This window comes from Spermophilus citellus (genome assembly GCF_964194105.1).
Source record: "Spermophilus citellus genome assembly, chromosome: 10".
Taxonomy (NCBI): Eukaryota; Metazoa; Chordata; class Mammalia; order Rodentia; family Sciuridae; genus Spermophilus; species Spermophilus citellus.
Window position 1 is genome coordinate 95,506,490 of NC_138197.1, and position 18,570 is coordinate 95,525,059.

General features: G+C 31.9%; 1 protein-coding gene across 2 annotated transcripts in view; it reads left to right on the forward strand.

Annotated features, from left to right (window-relative positions):
* Nucleotides 1-18,345, forward strand: part of ZDHHC17 (zDHHC palmitoyltransferase 17) — a 98,900-nt gene extending 80,555 nt beyond the window's left edge. Inside the window, exons 11-17 of one of the 2 annotated variants that reach the window (XM_081311518.1) lie at nt 7,124-7,248; nt 8,056-8,118; nt 10,704-10,797; nt 11,628-11,711; nt 12,936-13,093; nt 14,035-14,129; nt 15,235-18,337. In XM_081311518.1, coding sequence (XP_081167644.1) covers nt 7,124-7,248; nt 8,056-8,118; nt 10,704-10,797; nt 11,628-11,711; nt 12,936-13,093; nt 14,035-14,129; nt 15,235-15,373 — 758 coding nt within the window. In that variant the 3' untranslated portion in view covers nt 15,374-18,337. Of the gene's footprint in view, nt 1-7,123; nt 7,249-8,055; nt 8,119-10,703; nt 10,798-11,627; nt 11,712-12,935; nt 13,094-14,034; nt 14,130-15,234 lie in introns of both variants that reach the window. The other variant, XM_081311519.1, reaches the window with a different exon arrangement.
* Nucleotides 18,346-18,570: the final 225 nt, after the last annotated feature.

Genomic DNA, 18,570 nt, shown 5'->3' on the forward strand with positions numbered 1-18,570 from the left:
TACAAAATCAATATGCGAAAATCAGTAGTTTTTCTATATGCCAATAATGAATCTGCTGAGAAAGAAAATAGGAAAACAATCCCATTTACAATAGTCTGAAAGGGAGAGAAAACAACAACAACAGGCAAACAAAACCTAGGAATAAATCTGACCAAGGAGGTGAAAGACCTCTAGGTGAAAACTAGAACACAAGAAAAAAATTGAAGAAGACACAGGAAAATGGAAAGACCTGCCATTTTCATGGACAGGCAGAATTAATAGTGTTAAAATAGCCACATTACCAAAAGCAACATACAGTTTAGCGCAATCCCTACCAAAATACTAATGACGTTCTGCACAGAACTAGAAAAAACAGTCCTAAATTTCATTGGGAAGGGGGGAAAAAAGGAATAGCTAAAGTACTTCTAAGCCAAAAAAGCAATATTGGAGGCATCACAAATTATATTTCAGAGCTATGGTAATAAAAATTTGCATGTCAGTGGAACAAAACAAAAGATAACAGAGACAAACCCTCACCAATATAGTCATCTGATCCTTGACAAAAGCATGCACTGCAGAACAGATAGTCTTTATAATTGTGCTGGGAAAACTGGTTATCCACAAGTAGAAGAATGAGATTAGATCCTATCTCTTACCCTGAATAAAAGTCAACTCAAAATGGGTCAAAGACCTAGGAATTAGACCAGAAATCTTGTATCTCCTACAATAAAATATAGGGTCAACACTCCAATATATATAGGTACAGGCGATGACTTTCTTATTAGGACTCCAAAAGCTCAGAAAATAAAATCAAGAATTAATTAATAGGATGACATCAAAAGCTTCTGCACAGCAAAGAAAACAGAGATCCTACAGAATGTAAGAAAAATCTTTGCTAGCTACTCTTGTGAGAAGATTAATATCCAGAATATATAAATAATTCAAAAAACTTATCACCAAACAACCTAGTTAAGTATATGGGCAAATGAACTAAACAGATACTTCTCAAAGAAAGAAATACAAGTGGCCAATAAATTATGAAAAAAAGTTCAACATTTTCAGTAATTAGGAAAATGAAAATTAAAACTACACAGATTTCATCTTACTCTTGTTAGAATGACAGCCATCAGGAATATGAACAGTAATAAATGCTGGATTAAATATGGGGGGAAAGGAATAGTTTTACATTGCTTGTAGGGTTGTAAGATAGTATAACTACTATAGAGATCAATAGAGATTCCTCAAAAGGCTAGGAATGGGACCACGATATAACCCAGATATACCACTCCTTGGTATTTATCCTCAAGAATTAGTCATCCTACTATAGTGATACAGGCATACCCATTTTGATAGCAGCATGATTCACAGTAGCCTAGCTGTCTTGTCAGTGGATGAATGGACAAAATTTGTTATATTTACGCAATAGAGTTTTTTTCAACCATAAAGAAGATTTACATATCATTTGCAAGGTAATGGATGAAACTTGAAAACATTATGTTAAGTGAAATAAGCCAAACTTAGAAAGTCGAGGATCAGAGATTTTCTCTAGTGTGTAAGCTAGAGAGAGTGAAAGAAGAGAAAGGCGAAGGGGAATCTCATGAAAAGTGAAAGGAGACCAATACAGTGGAGGAAGGGGATCAGTTGGAGGGAAAGGGAAAATACTGGGGAGTGATATTGGCCAAATTATATTGTTATATTATGTGCATGTATAGATATATAACAATCTCAATATTATGTCTAATTATAATGCACCAGTAAAAATATGGAAAAAGTAAGTAACTGTTCTTTTCATTAAATAATTATCTCCCTGTATATGAACTTTATGTTTATTCAGTGCTTTTTGGTTTATAGTTCTTTCAGATATATTATTTTACTTGGTTTTCAGAATAACAGTTCTTTGAGAGAAAACACATAGATCTTAATGCTGTTTTCTAATTGATGGAAATATTGGGACTCAGAGAAGATGTATGTTTTGCTCAAAGTTATATAGACAGCTAATTATAAAGAAAGGTGTAGAATCCAGGTTTTTTTACTTGATTCAGTGTATCTTCAAATGTCCTCATGTTACATTGTGAACATAATTTGTAAACTTTTCTGGAAAATTTGACAATGTAGAAAGAGATTTAAATATACCCTCTGATCTCTAATCACATGCAAGTAATACAAGGTATAAGATCAAAAATTATTTATAAGAGTGTTTCTCAAGCATATTTTGTAATGGGGAAGAATTGGAAACAACTGAATATCCAACCTGAATAAAGGGATAATTTTATCAGTTATACTACATATTGAGTGGGATTAAATACCATTAAAATGCTTTTCTAAGATTTAATGATATGGGCTCATTAGAATATAATAAAAAGCTTATTCATTATCTTCATAGTCCCCAGTCAGTACTTCAGGACTGGTTGCAGTATTCTGCCCAAATAACCTCTCCCCCCAACTTTTTTCTTTCCTTAATGGTATTCGCTTCCCATTTACTTTTTAAGGTTGAACTAAACAGAAATACTCCAAAAATTTTATTAAGTCTCTTTAAAGGGCTAAATGGGATACTCGCCCTTTACGCTTTATGTTCACATGAATGCTCTCCTACCGACCATATTGCATGGAATTATGCCTGTCTGCCGCCACTCTAGTTATGAATCTCCTTAAGCAGCCAATGTGTTAGTGCTTGTAAATAATGAATGAAGGCACAAGTGAAACTTTCACAGCTCCTAAACTTTGCTCCACCTGTTTACTGTGAGGGGAAACCCTCTTTTCCAGCCACACTCAGGAACCTTTGGACCTATTCTTGAGCTAAGGAGAAATGTCTGGATTGCAAGCAAGAAATTAGAGGGTCCAAAGCATATATTTAGTATTTTAAACAATAAGAATATTAAATTTTAGCGGGGGATGTAAAGTGAGAAAAGAAGACTTAAAAATTCCTGCAAAACATCCATAGTTAGGGGTTAATGAATAAGATGCAATCAAGATTTGAGAAGGAAAGAAGAAAAAAGGAGTTCTATCTCACAAGCTTAGAGAGTAAGAGTTTATTTTTACCAGCTTTATTGAAATATAGTTGACAAAATAAAACTTGTGTATGTTTAAGGTAAAAAAAAAAGAATATAATAAAAATACTAAGTTTTATATACAAAGTAATTCTGATTTTAAAAGGTACCAAGGGAAAGAACTGGAAGTGAGTGAATATATAGAATTTTCAAAGTGATTATCACTGGATGTTGTACTCATGATTTTTTGTTGTTGTTGTTCTTTATTTGCAAAGAAACAGCTTTGGGTTTTATTCATCTTTTAAAATTTTTCATTTTTTTCTTTAACTTCTTAATCCTTTCCTTTTCCTTATTTTTTCATAGAAGCATTTAGAGTTAAAATGTTCTTCTTTATGTACTATTTCAAAATGTTTCATTCTGCATTTAAAAATCAAGCTTATTAATTGAGTTGCTCAAGGGAATATATATCCTTACTAAATTTTTATCTTCCTCAGTATCACTTATAGAGCATATTGTGTTAAATCTTTCCATTGTATTTATGAATGTGGAGGTTTTCTCTTTGAGTTTGGTTTTAGCTTGACATTTTATTGTTAAATCATTAAATGCCTACAGGTTTAGAATTATTTCATTCAAAACTGTTGAACCTTTTATCTGTATGTAGTAACTCAAAGTAAAAAGCATTAACAGTGAATGACTTATTAATATTTGCTCTTAACCAATGATCTTGAATTTTGTAAATGTCTCTAGCAAACTTTTACAGTGTCTCCAGTAGCATATAGGTATAAGAAAACACCCAAAAAGTAGACACTTCAATTTTAGAACGATGTGCCTCTAGATTTGTACTTGTTTATCATGTCTACTCTTCAGGGGATCCTCTTATAACTGCTCAGCAACATGTTTTAAAAAGATCTTTAAAAAGAATCCTATGACATTATCATTATGATTGAAGAACAACCAGTAGGTTTTAGAGGATGTTAATCTTTGTCCTTCACATTTCCTTAATATATAGTACAGTATGGCTTTTCAGTATGATATATTAAAATGGAGGTCATAATGTACATCACATATATAATATACAAAAATGAACGTTTTTCCTTTTTCTGAAAAATTTCTGTAATATCTCTGAATTCTTTTCTTTTTATTGTATTTCCTTCTTTTTGCATAAAATCATCCTTACATTGAATTATCTTTGGCTGCCATTTGTGTTCATGCTCTTATTTCTAATTATTTTGTCTTAGTTTCTTTGTGCTCCATGTATTTATCTTTACAGATTTTTTTTTTTAGTTCACTTATATAATAGGTTCTGTTTGGTCTCAGTCTGTTTTGTTATATCTAGAATGACCCTTTTTGTGGATTCTGGTTAGGGCTCTCTTCCTAGTTTTTAGGAATTTTCTTGGTGTCTTCAGAAATCTCTCATTCTTCTTAGTTATTATACTGCTATTGGATTAGGGCCCTACCCTTATGATTTCATTTAACATTAATTGTCTCCTAAATACCTTCTCTGTAGATGTGGTCACATTGAGGGGTAGGGCTTCAACATATGGTTCTAGGTGAGGCAGATACAAGTAAACTGCAGAATTAGTGTGAAATTGATCACATTTCTTAGACTTGGCCTTCTTATCTAGTTTTTCAATCTACTTGTATAGGTGGAGGCAGGCCCGAGGCCTCCACTAGGCAGCTTGCCTCACCAGAATGGTCTGTTTCCTTGGCCTTCAGTTTTAAGATTTATGGTATAGTAGAGTTTGTCGCTTTGCCAAAGTTGTTACTAGTATTTTGGGGAGTAGTTGTTTTGATTTACTGTTTGGGTTTGTTTTGTTGGGTACAGTGATAAAGAAATTTAGTGCGTGGATTTCAATTTATTAACTTAGAAAATCTAGTTAGATATGTTTCTTTTAAAATAATCAAGTGAGAGCTGTAGCCATCAAAATAATATCCAAATTGATTAATTACATGTAATGATTTCATAAACATTGAAATGAAATTGATAACGTCTATCTCTAAGTGACGGACTATTTCTGCATAAAATCATAAGTTAAAAGGATAAAATAACACTATTTTGCCTCTAAAATTAGCAGCATTTGTCCCTTAGTGCTAATGCAAAGGTAGTCATCAAACAGCCATTACTAGTGGGGTTATAAATTGATGATATCTTTCTGGAAAATAATTTGACATTATGAAAATATATAACAAGGCTCAAAAATGTTCATAGATTTTTTTTTGTAATATTTGTTGACCCAGGAAATTCTGAGCACTATATAGAGCTAGAATAGCATAGGTAATAAATGCCAGGCTTTTAATACTTGCTCTCCTTCTAACTCATTCTGCAGTCTTGGATTTAGCCTCTGCCCACATTTCTCATCTATAAAATGGGCATAGCAGCAGGATTTATCATAGGGTTCTTGGTTTGACTTCAGTGGCACATTGATGGTGACTAATCAGTGTTATTTATTAGGTTAATCTTAAATATACTATGATATTAATTGTAACTAAACATGGAGATTACCAAAAATAAAGCAGTTATTTTTGGATTGTAGAATTACTGGTGGTTTTTGGTTTTGTGGGTTTTTTTTGGCTTTATGGTTTTTAAAAGTGCTCTTATTTTGTTTAAGAATCACATTAATACTAAAAACAACCATTCTATTTGTACAGAATGTACAATTTTAAAAATTTAATGAAAATTAAAATTTAAAAATTAACCTGTTTAATCTATTATTAAAACTGAGTTCAGATCATATAAAGATAATTTGCTTGCCTTTGAAAGCAAGTGAAGAAATTTTTTAAGTTCATCTGATATTTGATTCCTGAATGATCCTGTCAAATATGTGGTCATATATAGGGCTGCTAGTGACCCTCTGCAAATTTAATTCAGACTGTAAGAGCCTGATCTGTTTATTGAGATGTTAACATTTTTTGAAACTGTTGTAATCAGAAAAGGTGCTGTATAGAGTAATGCCAGTATTTAGCATTCTTTTTACATAATATTCACTCAGCTATTCTCAAGAAGATTCTGAATGTAGGAATAGCTGAATGTTTGACTTCTTACTTGTTTTTTGTTGGCTCTGCCAGTATATTTTGTGGAATAAGGGCATAAAAGTTGGGGGAAAGACAAGACTGGAGGAAAAAAGGAAAGGCAAATCACTCTTGAATATAGCAGGTAATAATAATTGGTCTTTATTTTTCACTTTTCCTGCATTTTGAGTGGTTATTGGTATTTGCCAAACAAATGTAGGATGATTTCATTCCAGAAGTTGTTTTCTGTGTATGTGAGAAATATAAACAGTGTGTATATGCATGATAATGTAAAAAAAAAGTCTTATAAAATTCTTTCATAATTCTTATATCCAAATGATATCTTAAAATGGTTTATTTCAGTGTACCAGATGTTTTGTTTTCTAGAAATGCATTGCTCTAGCCACATTAGTTTATTTTTTATATATTTTTAAATATCTAGCACATTTCTTCTGTTTTCATTAGGTAGAAAAATATGAACTGAGAAATTATTGTGTTCTAAGCAACTTTATAAAAACATTTTCTAAGATCAACTGAATGTGTTCAAAAAAGGCATAGGAGAGAATTTTTCTCTTTTGGCTTACCTTTAGTTAAAGGCAATCTTTAAAATACATAGTTCTATATCTGAAGTGTTTGGTAAAAATACAAATATATTTTAATGCATGTAGATAAAGTATATATGTAATAACTTTGAACATGAAAAAAATCCCTGAATTTTTGTCAGACAAAATGTTGATTGCTTAATCTGTTTACCTAATTTTTATTCATATTCATATTCACTGACTTAATCCCATCAACCTGAGGCAGGAGGATCACAAGTCTAGCCTCAGCAATTTAACAAGATTCTGTCTCCAATAAATACCTACCTACACACATACATAAAATAAGGCTGGGTATGTAGCTCAGTGGTATTCTGTCCCTGGATTCAAGCCCCAGTACCAAAAAATAAATAAAGTGTCAGATATTCTACATCGTTTAAAATTTATAAGGAAGTCACATTTTAATTTTTTAAATTTAATTATGAACATAGTGGGAAAATACCTATTTTGTTTAAAATTTATAATATTTTCATTGGTAATATTGTAAAAGTTTATGGATTATAAATTTACATATAATAACATTGCTTTAGATTCCTTAACTTGAGGAACATCTCAACTTTTTATTTATTCATCTTCCATTCCTTGCCAATAGTGTTGCACTTTTCTACAATTTTGGAAAATCTTGGAAATCAGATCCAGGGATTATTAAAGCTACAGAAGAGCAAAAGAAAAAGGTAGGAAATACAGCTTACATGTTTAACTGTCCAGTGTGTCAGTATTTATAGCTGATATTTAGAGTACAAAGAAAAAAACTTTTGGCATATAAAGGAATATTATACTAAATTGGGATTATGTATATTTTATTTGGTGCTCACTGATGGCAGTTTTGTGATGTCTGTCATTAACATTTCTATGACATTATATAATTTCACATTTCTTTTCCTAACAAGACAATAAATAAATAAAACGTGATTGCTTTGAGAGGCAAAGACATTATCTCGCATACCTCTGTAAATCCATAGCAAATAACATGCATTCAGTAAATATTTGTTGAATGACTATAAATAGAAGACCAGTAAACTGATGATAGTTCAGTTAAAATATTTGTATATATGATCCAGGGTATATCTCTCCTATAATGTAACCTGGGTACTTGAAAGTAAGTTCACAAAAGTTGTTATGTAGAGAATTGGACTAGAGGCATTTTATATTATTTTACGGGCTGTTTCATCCATTCTCTATTCACAAAACAAATCTTGATGATTTATTCCTGCCCACAGTAGATTAAGACAGTGGCAAATTCTTATGGTCCAATACCCTTTTGTCTGGGCTGTATAGAAATTGCTCCCATGATGTTCTTCAGAATTCATATTGTAGTTAAATAGAAGTAAGTGAGCAAAACATTTCATTTCTTATTTTGAACTTAAAACTTTGGGACATTAAAGATGAGCTTCACATTCATTGACTCATAGTAATGACAAAAGAATTGGGGACCATTATTCATTTCTGAAAAAGTAATTTTTTGTTTGTTTGATTCATAGACAATAGTTGAACTTGCAGAAACGGGAAGCCTGGACCTCAGTATATTCTGCAGTACCTGTTTGGTAGTATTTGTTTGTTCTTTCCTCTTCTTCCTTCCTTCTGAAAGCAGCATAGCATTATAGGCTTGGGGGTGGGGATTAAGGAGAATTTGTTTTGCTGGGCACATTTTTAACCCTCACCCCACAAAGTACCATTTAGTCCATGGTACAAAAGGAAAGATGATTATAAAGTATTTCACCTTCCCTGGTGCTTATTTCCCTATAGTAGATCTAGACTATACTTCTGACTCAGAAGTGCTATTTATTCTCCTTCTCTTTTTACATCTTAAAATGTAATTCAATAAAAGTATAATTGTAAAATATTTTAAAACTTTACTGTAAATACCTAATAGATTTCTTCACTGAGCTTTAAGAAAATTTGTTTTTGAACTTAAAAGTCACAGTGGGAAATTCATAAATTTTCAGACAACATGGCCATGTAGCATCTTCAGTTGGAGTATTACTTGTCTGTAGCAAAGTTGTTTCACACAGCTTTGAACATTATTATTGATTTTTAAAGTTGTCTGATTTGTCATATAATCAGATATGTGCAAAATTAAATAGTATTTGCTTATGAAGTCAAATATAGTAATACAGTTTTTAGTTTATTGTAGGCATTAAATCTTAATGTCTTAATTTGTTCTTTAGAAGTATTTTGGAAAATTTTGCTACAGTGGTTAAACCATATTTTTCTACATTTGAATATTTGCAAATTATACAATGAGATAAGGTGCTCTTTTATACCTTTAAATTAAATGCTGCAGGTAAACTAATGCCTTATCATTTGATTAATAATGGAATTGTTGGCTTAATTTAGGATTATAGAATGTTTTTGAAACAGCTTTCATTCTACAGAGTTCTTTGTTTCACTTAATTTTTTGACTAGTTATAATTTTGAATATTTATATGCTTTTTTACTTTGGGGAGCAACTTTAAGGTATTACATAGATTCTTTTCAGTAAGGCATTCTTTGAAAAGGTTTCTGTGTTTCATTAACAGTCTTTTTATAAAATTGGTATTCTTTTCTTAATGTTTAGAATCTTTCCATGTACTGCTATTCTGTGGAAATACTATTCTGTTCCACAAAGTCAGGGATGCAATGTAGTTCTCCTTGCTGTATGACTGTTTAGTGACTCAGTACAGACAGCAGTTTTGTTGTTAAGTAATCTGACAAGAACAATATTATTTTTGTCATTATATCATAGACATTTAATTATGTTAAGAGCCATGTACTTTGGAATAGATAATTCCTTGTTGTAAAGAGCATTTTCTGTATAAAATCATTCAAATCTAAGGGGTAATGTTCACTCTAGGTATGCTTCACTTTGATTAATAGTTCCCTAAGAAGGCACATGTACAAAAGAGTTTTTTTAAAAGAAGGATTTACTTGGTAATGAGCTAAGGATATGTTATGGTTAGGGAGCTTGAGACCAAGTTACCCCTTAACTCCTCATCCTGTTGTTCAAATTTTTGACTATTGTTGAGCCAAGGGGAATTATAGCTGGGGGTTTTGAGTGTAGTAGCACTTTGATATATCCTGCTTTTCTCTTGAATAGATTTAGTCTCACATCAGTGATGAAGAACAGTTTATCCTTTTCTTTGGTCCACAGATAATTTTTAGTAGATACAAGAACTGCACATCCACCTATACCTTTTCCTGGGTATCTCAAATCAAACTAGTGTCTAACCTTATACAAAGTAATAGGGAAATGGCAGAGCTTTTATTGAAACACCAATATAATCAATGTAGGCTATTGTAAATTTTATTTCTGTCATGAGTTAATAACTCTAGCTTTTGTTATATATCTAATATTGGAACTGCTAGCCCTTTGAAGATTATTCCTTTGGCTAATTTAGTATAATATAAAGTGAAAAGCATTTTTAAAACACTTAAAACAGATATCACAAACATAAATTTTTTTATTGCCTGTGAAGGGTTGAATAATGGAGTTTGCTTTTTGACTCTCTAAACTTGATATTCATGTTCTGCTTTCTCAGATGTGTTCATAAATTCCTGCAAGGAAAATGTTGAACTTTAATTTGAAGTCTCAGGAGGCACTTAAATAGAAGTGTGCACTTAATATTTTTGGCTGAAATTGTTAGTATCAGAAAGGCACTTTTATTACTGATTTCAAATTATAAAAGCTTCTTTTATTCACTTCTAACCTGATCTTTCTTTTATTATTAAAGAAAAATTTAATTTGATTTATTAGAGTAACTAGTATTAAGACCATTAATCAAATGAATCTTAGAAGCCTGGAGAGTGATACACACACATGCATGCACACACGTACATACGTACATATACACATACATATGTACGTGTGTGTATATATACACACATATACACACATACATAGATGTAGGAGTATGTGTGTATGCATGCATGTATTTATTTATTTATCTTTTTAGTCTTTGTAGTTGCAGATTCATTAAATAATAAAGAATAGTACTTTTTGTTTGGTTTTATTGATTTGGAAACCTTGATATAATCTTGTTCAAAAAACATAGTTTTGATTTTACATATTTGTATTTTGAGAAAATAAATGTTCAGCTCTTCTCTATAAAGTACGTTGTCTTTCATAATCTTTTAACATGCTTATTAACAGATACGGAAACCAGTGAGGTCCAAACATTGTGGCGTGTGCAACCGTTGTATAGCGAAATTTGATCATCATTGTCCTTGGGTGGGTAACTGTGTAGGTAAGTTACATTAGTAGTTTCTAAATGTATTGTTCATAGGTTACTTAGGTAACTAATGAAGTACAGTCTTAAAATAGGTAGCAGAAAGTTTATTCCTGTATCCTTGATCCTTCTAATTATCTTTTGGTTAACAAATCAACCAAGAGATAGTGGGAAAAACTTATAGAATCACTGTCTAGAAAAGATTGATTTCATATCTCTGTCCATTTTCTGTGTGTCTGCTTGTTCCTGCTCTCTGTTGGGTAACAGTGAAATTGCAAAGGAGATAAATAATACTGGTTTTTAAATTAAGCTAGAAAAAATAAAACAATAACCATGCTTGAAATGATGTTATGTACAAAGATAGGAATAATGCATAGCTGAACACACCTCAGTGTTGAAGAATGGTATTATCTGAGGAGATGAAGTAAGTGATCTAAGAGATGATCTTGGAGATTTTATGAAGAGACAGAAGAGAAACATTACAAAGATTCTGTGACTGTCACAGAGAAACCTTTGAAAAGCTGGATTATAAGATTTATAAAATAGGTTTATTTTCAACCTCACAAAACAAAGAAAAGAGCAAAGGTCAGAATTGTGATTTATTTCATTCATTGGGACTCCCTTGCCTTCAGAGTGAATATCATTGCAGTCATCACATCTTTGTGTAACTATAAGCATTCTTATTTTAAGATTTTTATTAAAACATTTGCTTTCTTGAAAGCTGTTTTATAAATAACGTATGTTATTATTGTCCAAGTTAATCACACCTTTCATAGCACACCCCTCAAAGGTGTATTACCAGTCGTTTTTTCTTAGCTGAAAAACATTGCTTCTGTGTTGTTCTTCAGGTGCAGGCAACCATAGATACTTTATGGGCTACCTATTCTTCTTGCTTTTTATGATCTGCTGGATGATTTATGGTTGTATTTCTTGTGAGTACAATTAGTTTTTTGCCTTATTAAAACATAAATGTTGCATAATCAGATTATAATTAACATTACTTGTGTAATGACAAAAGTCTTTTAACATAAAAAATATATGGTTTGGGGAACACCTTATGAAGGATAAAGAAAAAATTAAAACAGTTCTATCAGATATCTTCAACATATAGTATAAGCAGTTATCAGTTAGCCACCTTTTAATATGTGTGTCCCCTGGAAAACATGGTTTAACAAGCTTTGAAAAGCTTCTGGGTAAAATACACCAACATTTCACATCACACGCTTGCTTTATTCTGGTGGTTTGTAGATGCAGCCTTTGTGCCAGTTCCTCTTTCTTACCAAACAGTTGGGAAAATATATGTAGAATTAAGGTTGCACAAAACTTGGAATCTTATTATTGTCTATTAAGGAATATTGGGTATCAGAAATTACCTTTTTAAGATATGTTGTCATGTATTTGACTACATGGTTTTAGTACTTTAGAGGAAGTGGTAGTTTTTATTACATTGAGAACCCAATCTGTAAAAGTTTAAATGAAAACGTAAGTTCAGGGCTTAAGGAGGCTTGGCATAAACCATTAGATTCTGGTTTAAAAATAAGTCCTATAAGGATGGTTTATTAGTCTTCCTACCCTTGGAGATAATAAAAATGATCAGTGCTGTTCCCTTGATGAACAAAAAGAAGCTACTTCCTCAAATAGAGATTAAGGGAACTATTTGGTCAAAGAGCTTGACCTACTTTCTGGCCCAGCATACCTGAGAGAGAACAGTTTCCTGCTGACAAAAGTAGTTTTTGATTGCAGCAGCTCTCCAGCCAGAGATTTGTGTTAGAAAAGCTTACCTTAACGATGTGATTCTATTAAATTCACCTCCCCTTCCCCAATATTTCACTTCTCATCTTTGTTTAAAGAAAAGGTTCTTTTAAAGTTTTGTGTATATGCAGTACCAGTCAAATAAGTCTGCCACAAGATATAGAGTAATTATTTGAAGATTGGCTGCTGCTTTCCCCTTTCTGTCTTGGGTGTGCTTTTTTCACTAAAATATAATGGGTTTATTTAAAAATGTAAAAACATTTGCCATTGTGTGTCATCAATTAAATCTGGACCATCAGACCTTTTGTAAGTTGTAAAAAAGCATAACTCTTTAGCATTAATGGCTGCATAAGATGCTTGGATGATAAATGAATGAATGTGAGGCCCTCATGTTCTGATTTTAGACTGGGGACTTCACTGTGAGACCACTTACACCAAGGATGGATTTTGGACATATATTACTCAGATCGCCACATGTTCACCTTGGATGTTTTGGATGTTTCTGAACAGTGTTTTTCATTTCATGTGGGTGGCTGTATTACTCATGTGTCAGATGTACCAGGTAGGTACAAGTGCATTATTTGTTCCTGAGTGTGCTGTTTTAAAAATTCTCTCCTTTCTTTTTTTAAAAAATATTTTTATTAGTTGTTGATGGATCTTTATTTTATTTACTTATTTATTTATATGCGGTGCTGAGGATCGAATCCAGTGCCTCACACATACTAGGCAAGAGCGCTACCACTGAGCCACAACTCCAGCCCCTCTTTCCTTTCTTAAAAGATAGTATTCTCTTCCTAACCACTGTGACTTTTCAAGGATAAGTTTTATTGTTTATTTACTTTTCCTCTTCATCTCCTTCTTTTCTCCTTTCTTTTTTCATACTATGAAAAAACAGAAAATTCTCAACAGAAAATTTTATTTCTCTTATTCCTGAATAAGTTGGGTATGTGTGAGCTTAGATTGATTATGCCATTAGTTTTGTGTTCATTTAGTAGTACTCTTATTACATGCAAATATCAGTTTTTCCAAAGTCAAGGGTTTTTATTTTGGCGGGGGGGGGGGGTGGCAGCAGGTAACAGGGATTGAACTCAGGGGAATTTAAACACTGAGCCTCATCCCCAGCCCTTTTTTCTGGGTTGCTTAGTGCCTTGCTGTTGCTGAGGCTGATGCTGGGATTACAGGTGTGCGCCACAATGCTTAGCATTAAAATTAAAGATTTTTTGAAAGCTCATTCTGAAAGAGGCTGATGGAGGGGTGGCATATGTAGTATCTGCGTGTCTCCAGTGCACAATGTCAACTGACCTGTTATTAAATATCTTTCCTATTTAACTGGCTACTTTTCAGAGTTAAAATGATATGATGTAAACTAGCTCAATAAGCTCCTAGTGGGAAACTAAAAACAGTTCGTGTTCCTCTCCATCTTAGTCCTCTTGAGAATTAACTTTTTCTTTTTGTATATTAAATAATCAAGAGAATAATAGGTTGCTTTCTCTTTCCTTTTAGATATCATGTTTAGGTATTACTACAAATGAAAGAATGAATGCCAGAAGATATAAGCACTTTAAAGTCACGACAACATCTATTGAAAGCCCATTCAAGTATGTACATTTTTATAAATTGCATATTTTCCTTTGTTATGTAAATTCCTTAGTGAGCAAACAGTAATAATCTAGTGAATATGTTGAAGAGAGGTGTTTTTGGTATGGCAAGAAGATGTGAAATAGGAAATATTTATTTTACTTAGCAATATTAAAACTAGTTTTTAATTACTACTGAATTTATGATTTCTGTAGAAGTAGCATTGGTTAGTGTATCAACACACCATAACATAACATAGAATTCATCACATTAACTGTGTATAAGTTTGTGATATCTCTTTTAATATACATATATATTTAATTTGATTACATGAAATATTTAAAACTGAGTTTTGTGTAAGCTGATACCTACCCTTGAGTATTTGTAATATTATTAATTATTGCATATGTCTAGAAGAAAGTAAGTGTGCTTTTATATAAAAAAGAGGATTCTCTTATTGGTACAGTAATTATACAAGATGTACCACTGACTGTTTTTTCAATAACAAAGATGTTATTGAAGTTCTAAAATTCCCTGAACTTACTCTTGACATTTCTTTTTTAATTGTTACTAGTAGTTCTATTGCCAAATTCATGTCATATACAATTATTTTGTCTTTTGCTTCCTTTCTCAATTTGGAGAGGAATTGTTTCCTTGCCAAATAAAAAATTATTTGGACCACTGGGTGCATTGGCACATCCTATTCTGGAGACTGAGACAGGAGGATTGCAAGTTTGAGGCAAGCCTGAGCAACTTAGTGATATTCTGTCTTCAAATAAAACATTGAAAAAAAAAATAGGACTGGAGACGCAACTCAGTCTTAAAGTGCCCCTGGGTTCAATCCCCATTACCACTCCTCTCCCTCTGCAAAAAACTGTGTGTGGCACAGGAATGAAATAAATGCAACCTTTTAAATTAGCAAAAGAATAAAATCAGTTGTATCAGAGTTGTGGAAAACATAATTCACTTTTTAAAAAAATAATGATAAATTGGTTCTTTTTTTGCAAGTAACCTGAGTTTTTATGTTTGAGGAAAAAATGGATTTAACACCAAAATTATATTGAACTCACATTAAATCATTTGTATTAATTAATTTTTTTTTTCTTTTTGGGTGGGCATTTATAGCCATGGATGTGTAAGGAATATTATAGACTTCTTTGAATTTCGATGCTGTGGCCTCTTTCGTCCTGTTATCGTGGACTGGACCAGACAATATACAATAGAATATGACCAAATATCAGGATCTGGGTACCAGCTTGTGTAGCAACATCTTTATCTTATGAAGCATATTGCTGAGTGGTGCCTGAAAATTGTGTCTGTCCGTGTCTCTCTCTCTCACTCGAATCCACATCCTTGAACAATAGCATGCTATATGTAGGGCTAACAGTGAATTTTACAGTCTTTTTTTTTCAACATTTTTATTAACAAAAGTCAACATGGACAGAACACACTGCCACTTCTGGGAAGAATAAAGACCATAAAAAGAATCTTAATGGTTGTTAATGTGGGAATTCACAACATACTCAACGTCTGGTTTTGTTCTCATTACATTTTTCATGAAAAAAGGGTGAATTTATTCTTTTGACAGACCTGGTATACTGATCAGAAATATTCATTTCTAACTAAAACTAAATTTATGTTACATGGTTACATTTTATGATGCATTCTACCTAGTATTATGCATCTAATTCCAGGAGAATTGTCTAAAATTGATTGACTAGTATTATGTACATTTTAGAATGTACATGTAAATACTGTGATGAAAATCATGTGTTTTTATTAGGGATCTACTGTGTAATGTGTCTCCAAAGGCACAAGAAAATAATGTTCACAAGAAATGTGCTAATATTTTGTTTCTATCAGCCATTGCAATGCTGGTATGTTTCTAGTTCAGTGAAATAATTTGTAGTAACCTTGCTCTGAGGTTTTATGGTTTGATAATAAAGCACTTGCATGAGTATAGTAAGTCATACTATTTTGTTCAAATTTCAAAGCCCTACTATGTGCATGATACACTGCATAGAATGTATACTAGCAGATATTATCCAGTGAAGCATAAATTAGAATTTAATTTGATGTGCAAACAGTCCAATTTTTAAAAGAGTTGAGGTGAGATTTTCAAGAAAAGGCAAAATAAATAAGCTAATGCAAAAATTCTTAGTAATAGAGGTAAGTGGATATACTTTTTTAAAATTCTGAGCTGCAAAATATAGACAAAATAACAGAGTTTAAGCTATAGATGGAGCATGATCTCTGTACATAGCACATGGGAATAAAGAAAAGCTAATGGTATTATTTCTGGTTTTTAAAAATTACCTATCAGAAAGCAGGATTTAATCTCCAAGATGATTTTAATTTTCTTAATATTGAATATGTTTTAAAGTTTGTTAATGCTGTCTGAAACAAGTTCAGAAATATTTCCTTATTGTTAAATGTGATGCACTGATCAATTTTTGTTGCAGCATTTCCATACCTTCATGGTGAACTACTTACTAGTCACTGCTTCCATGAATATTGTTTACAGAGTGAGACTTGGTTTAGTCCTCTTAAATGCTGTAGCAAACTGTGGTTCAAGCAACCCGTGGGAAACCTGTGAGAGGGAATGGGGTGGGCTAGGAGGGAGGAAGAATAGTCAGACTGACGACAGATCCTAGACCAGTGTAAAGAATGTGTATCTGTATATAAATAATTTATCAAATAGTTTTCTCTTTATGTCAATATGTGTTAGTGTTTTTAAAGCTGCTGATTTCATTTTATCCAACCAAAAAGAAAAGGGAGATAATTAATGAGCTTCTAGTGATGTTCAATATTGCTGTTAATAGGCATTATACCCTGCAAGTTCACTGCATGTCTGATGCTTGGTAAAATTAGTATTCCCTGTAAAATGCAGATTACAGGCATTAAAGCAATCTAGTGGTATACCCGCCCCTTGCCTTAGTAAGAGGAGCAGTGAAAATGTATATAGTTGATGTTCAGTATTTCCAACTACTACCATTTTTATATAGTAGTTTCTTTGACCATAGTCACACATCAAAAAAGATTATCCTTAATGTATCTGGGTGTTTTAATATTAGAAAATTGGCCTATGTCCTTTATTTTTGAAAAGGGAAGAGATGGGTGTGTGGTGGCAATAGCATTGTGCCATTTTGTCATAGAATGTTAAAAAGAAAAATGGTTAACTTTACAAATGTGTCTGCTAGTTTTAACTAATTGGGGGAAATTTCTGAAAATTTTTAAATTCAAAGTTATTTATAAAATGCTATTATTTGTTTAATTTTATTGTTATGGGCCACTTCACCTGAAGACTCAGTTGCAATTTTTATCAAATACATTTTAATCAACTTAATGACTGGTGGTTTTCTGAGTTTGAATAAGAATGTTGTTACCATGTTCTTTCTTTGTGGTACAGTATTCTTTTCAATGCAAAAGAGATGTTTCTCAGTTGAACAGGCAAAAATCTCTAAATGTGTAATTAAATAGAAAATATTTGCAATGAAAATGCTTTAGTACTAAACTATTTCATAGTACCAGTGATATCTGTAATTCAGAAATGGTCAGATGGTCAGGAGCCAACTATGCAGCAGTGAACTTACTGTTTAATTATTTTGTAGGTCCTGTGTGTAGAACCAGTTTAACTCAGCTCTAAAGTTATGTATGAAGGTGAACCTTTTGGGAATAGTTCATATCAGCCTCGTTGAATACTTTTAGCAAATAGGAACTTAATTCTCAGCTCTGAACATGAATTACTTCTTTGGCATTTTTTCATTCATAGTTTTTTTTCTTTGTAGGAATTTATTTGAAATATTAATAGACGTAAAATGACATCCTTATACTTAAGCCATGGGTATTTTTATTTTATATTTTCTTTATTTATAACTGTGCCAAGTATTATTTTGTTACTTACTGTGTTACTCCATGGAAAGAAAAACCTGTAAAGTGTTTAATAAATTAGTTCTCCTTACATAAATTAAATGTTAAAATTTTGTAAAATATTAATCAGAATAAATATTGACTCATAAGTGTGTGCTTGTCTTTAATTTTACTCAGTTAACTTATATTGAAGAAACTATGGTGGTACCTACAAGATGAAAACATTGTTCTGCATATTTATTATCCTAGTACTAGGATTCAAGTGGCAAAAGATTATAGGAATTTGCTTAAATAAAAGGTGAAGTTGGTATTCTAGTAATTTCTAATTCTCTGTGTATTGTGTATATCATTTTTTAATATAAATAATACATTTTTTTCTAGGAATTTTGGGTTTCATGGGATTAGGATCCTCAGAAAAAATCTCAAGTTTAAATAAATAAATAAAATATTGCAGAATGAAACGTACCAAACACTGATCACACCCTAATGGCAAGGAGTCTTTGAGAATTTAAAAAGGAGAAAATTATGGAGGGAGCTTATTCTTTTGTTCACATAATTGTTTATGGTTTGAGAACTCAGTGGTATTAAATG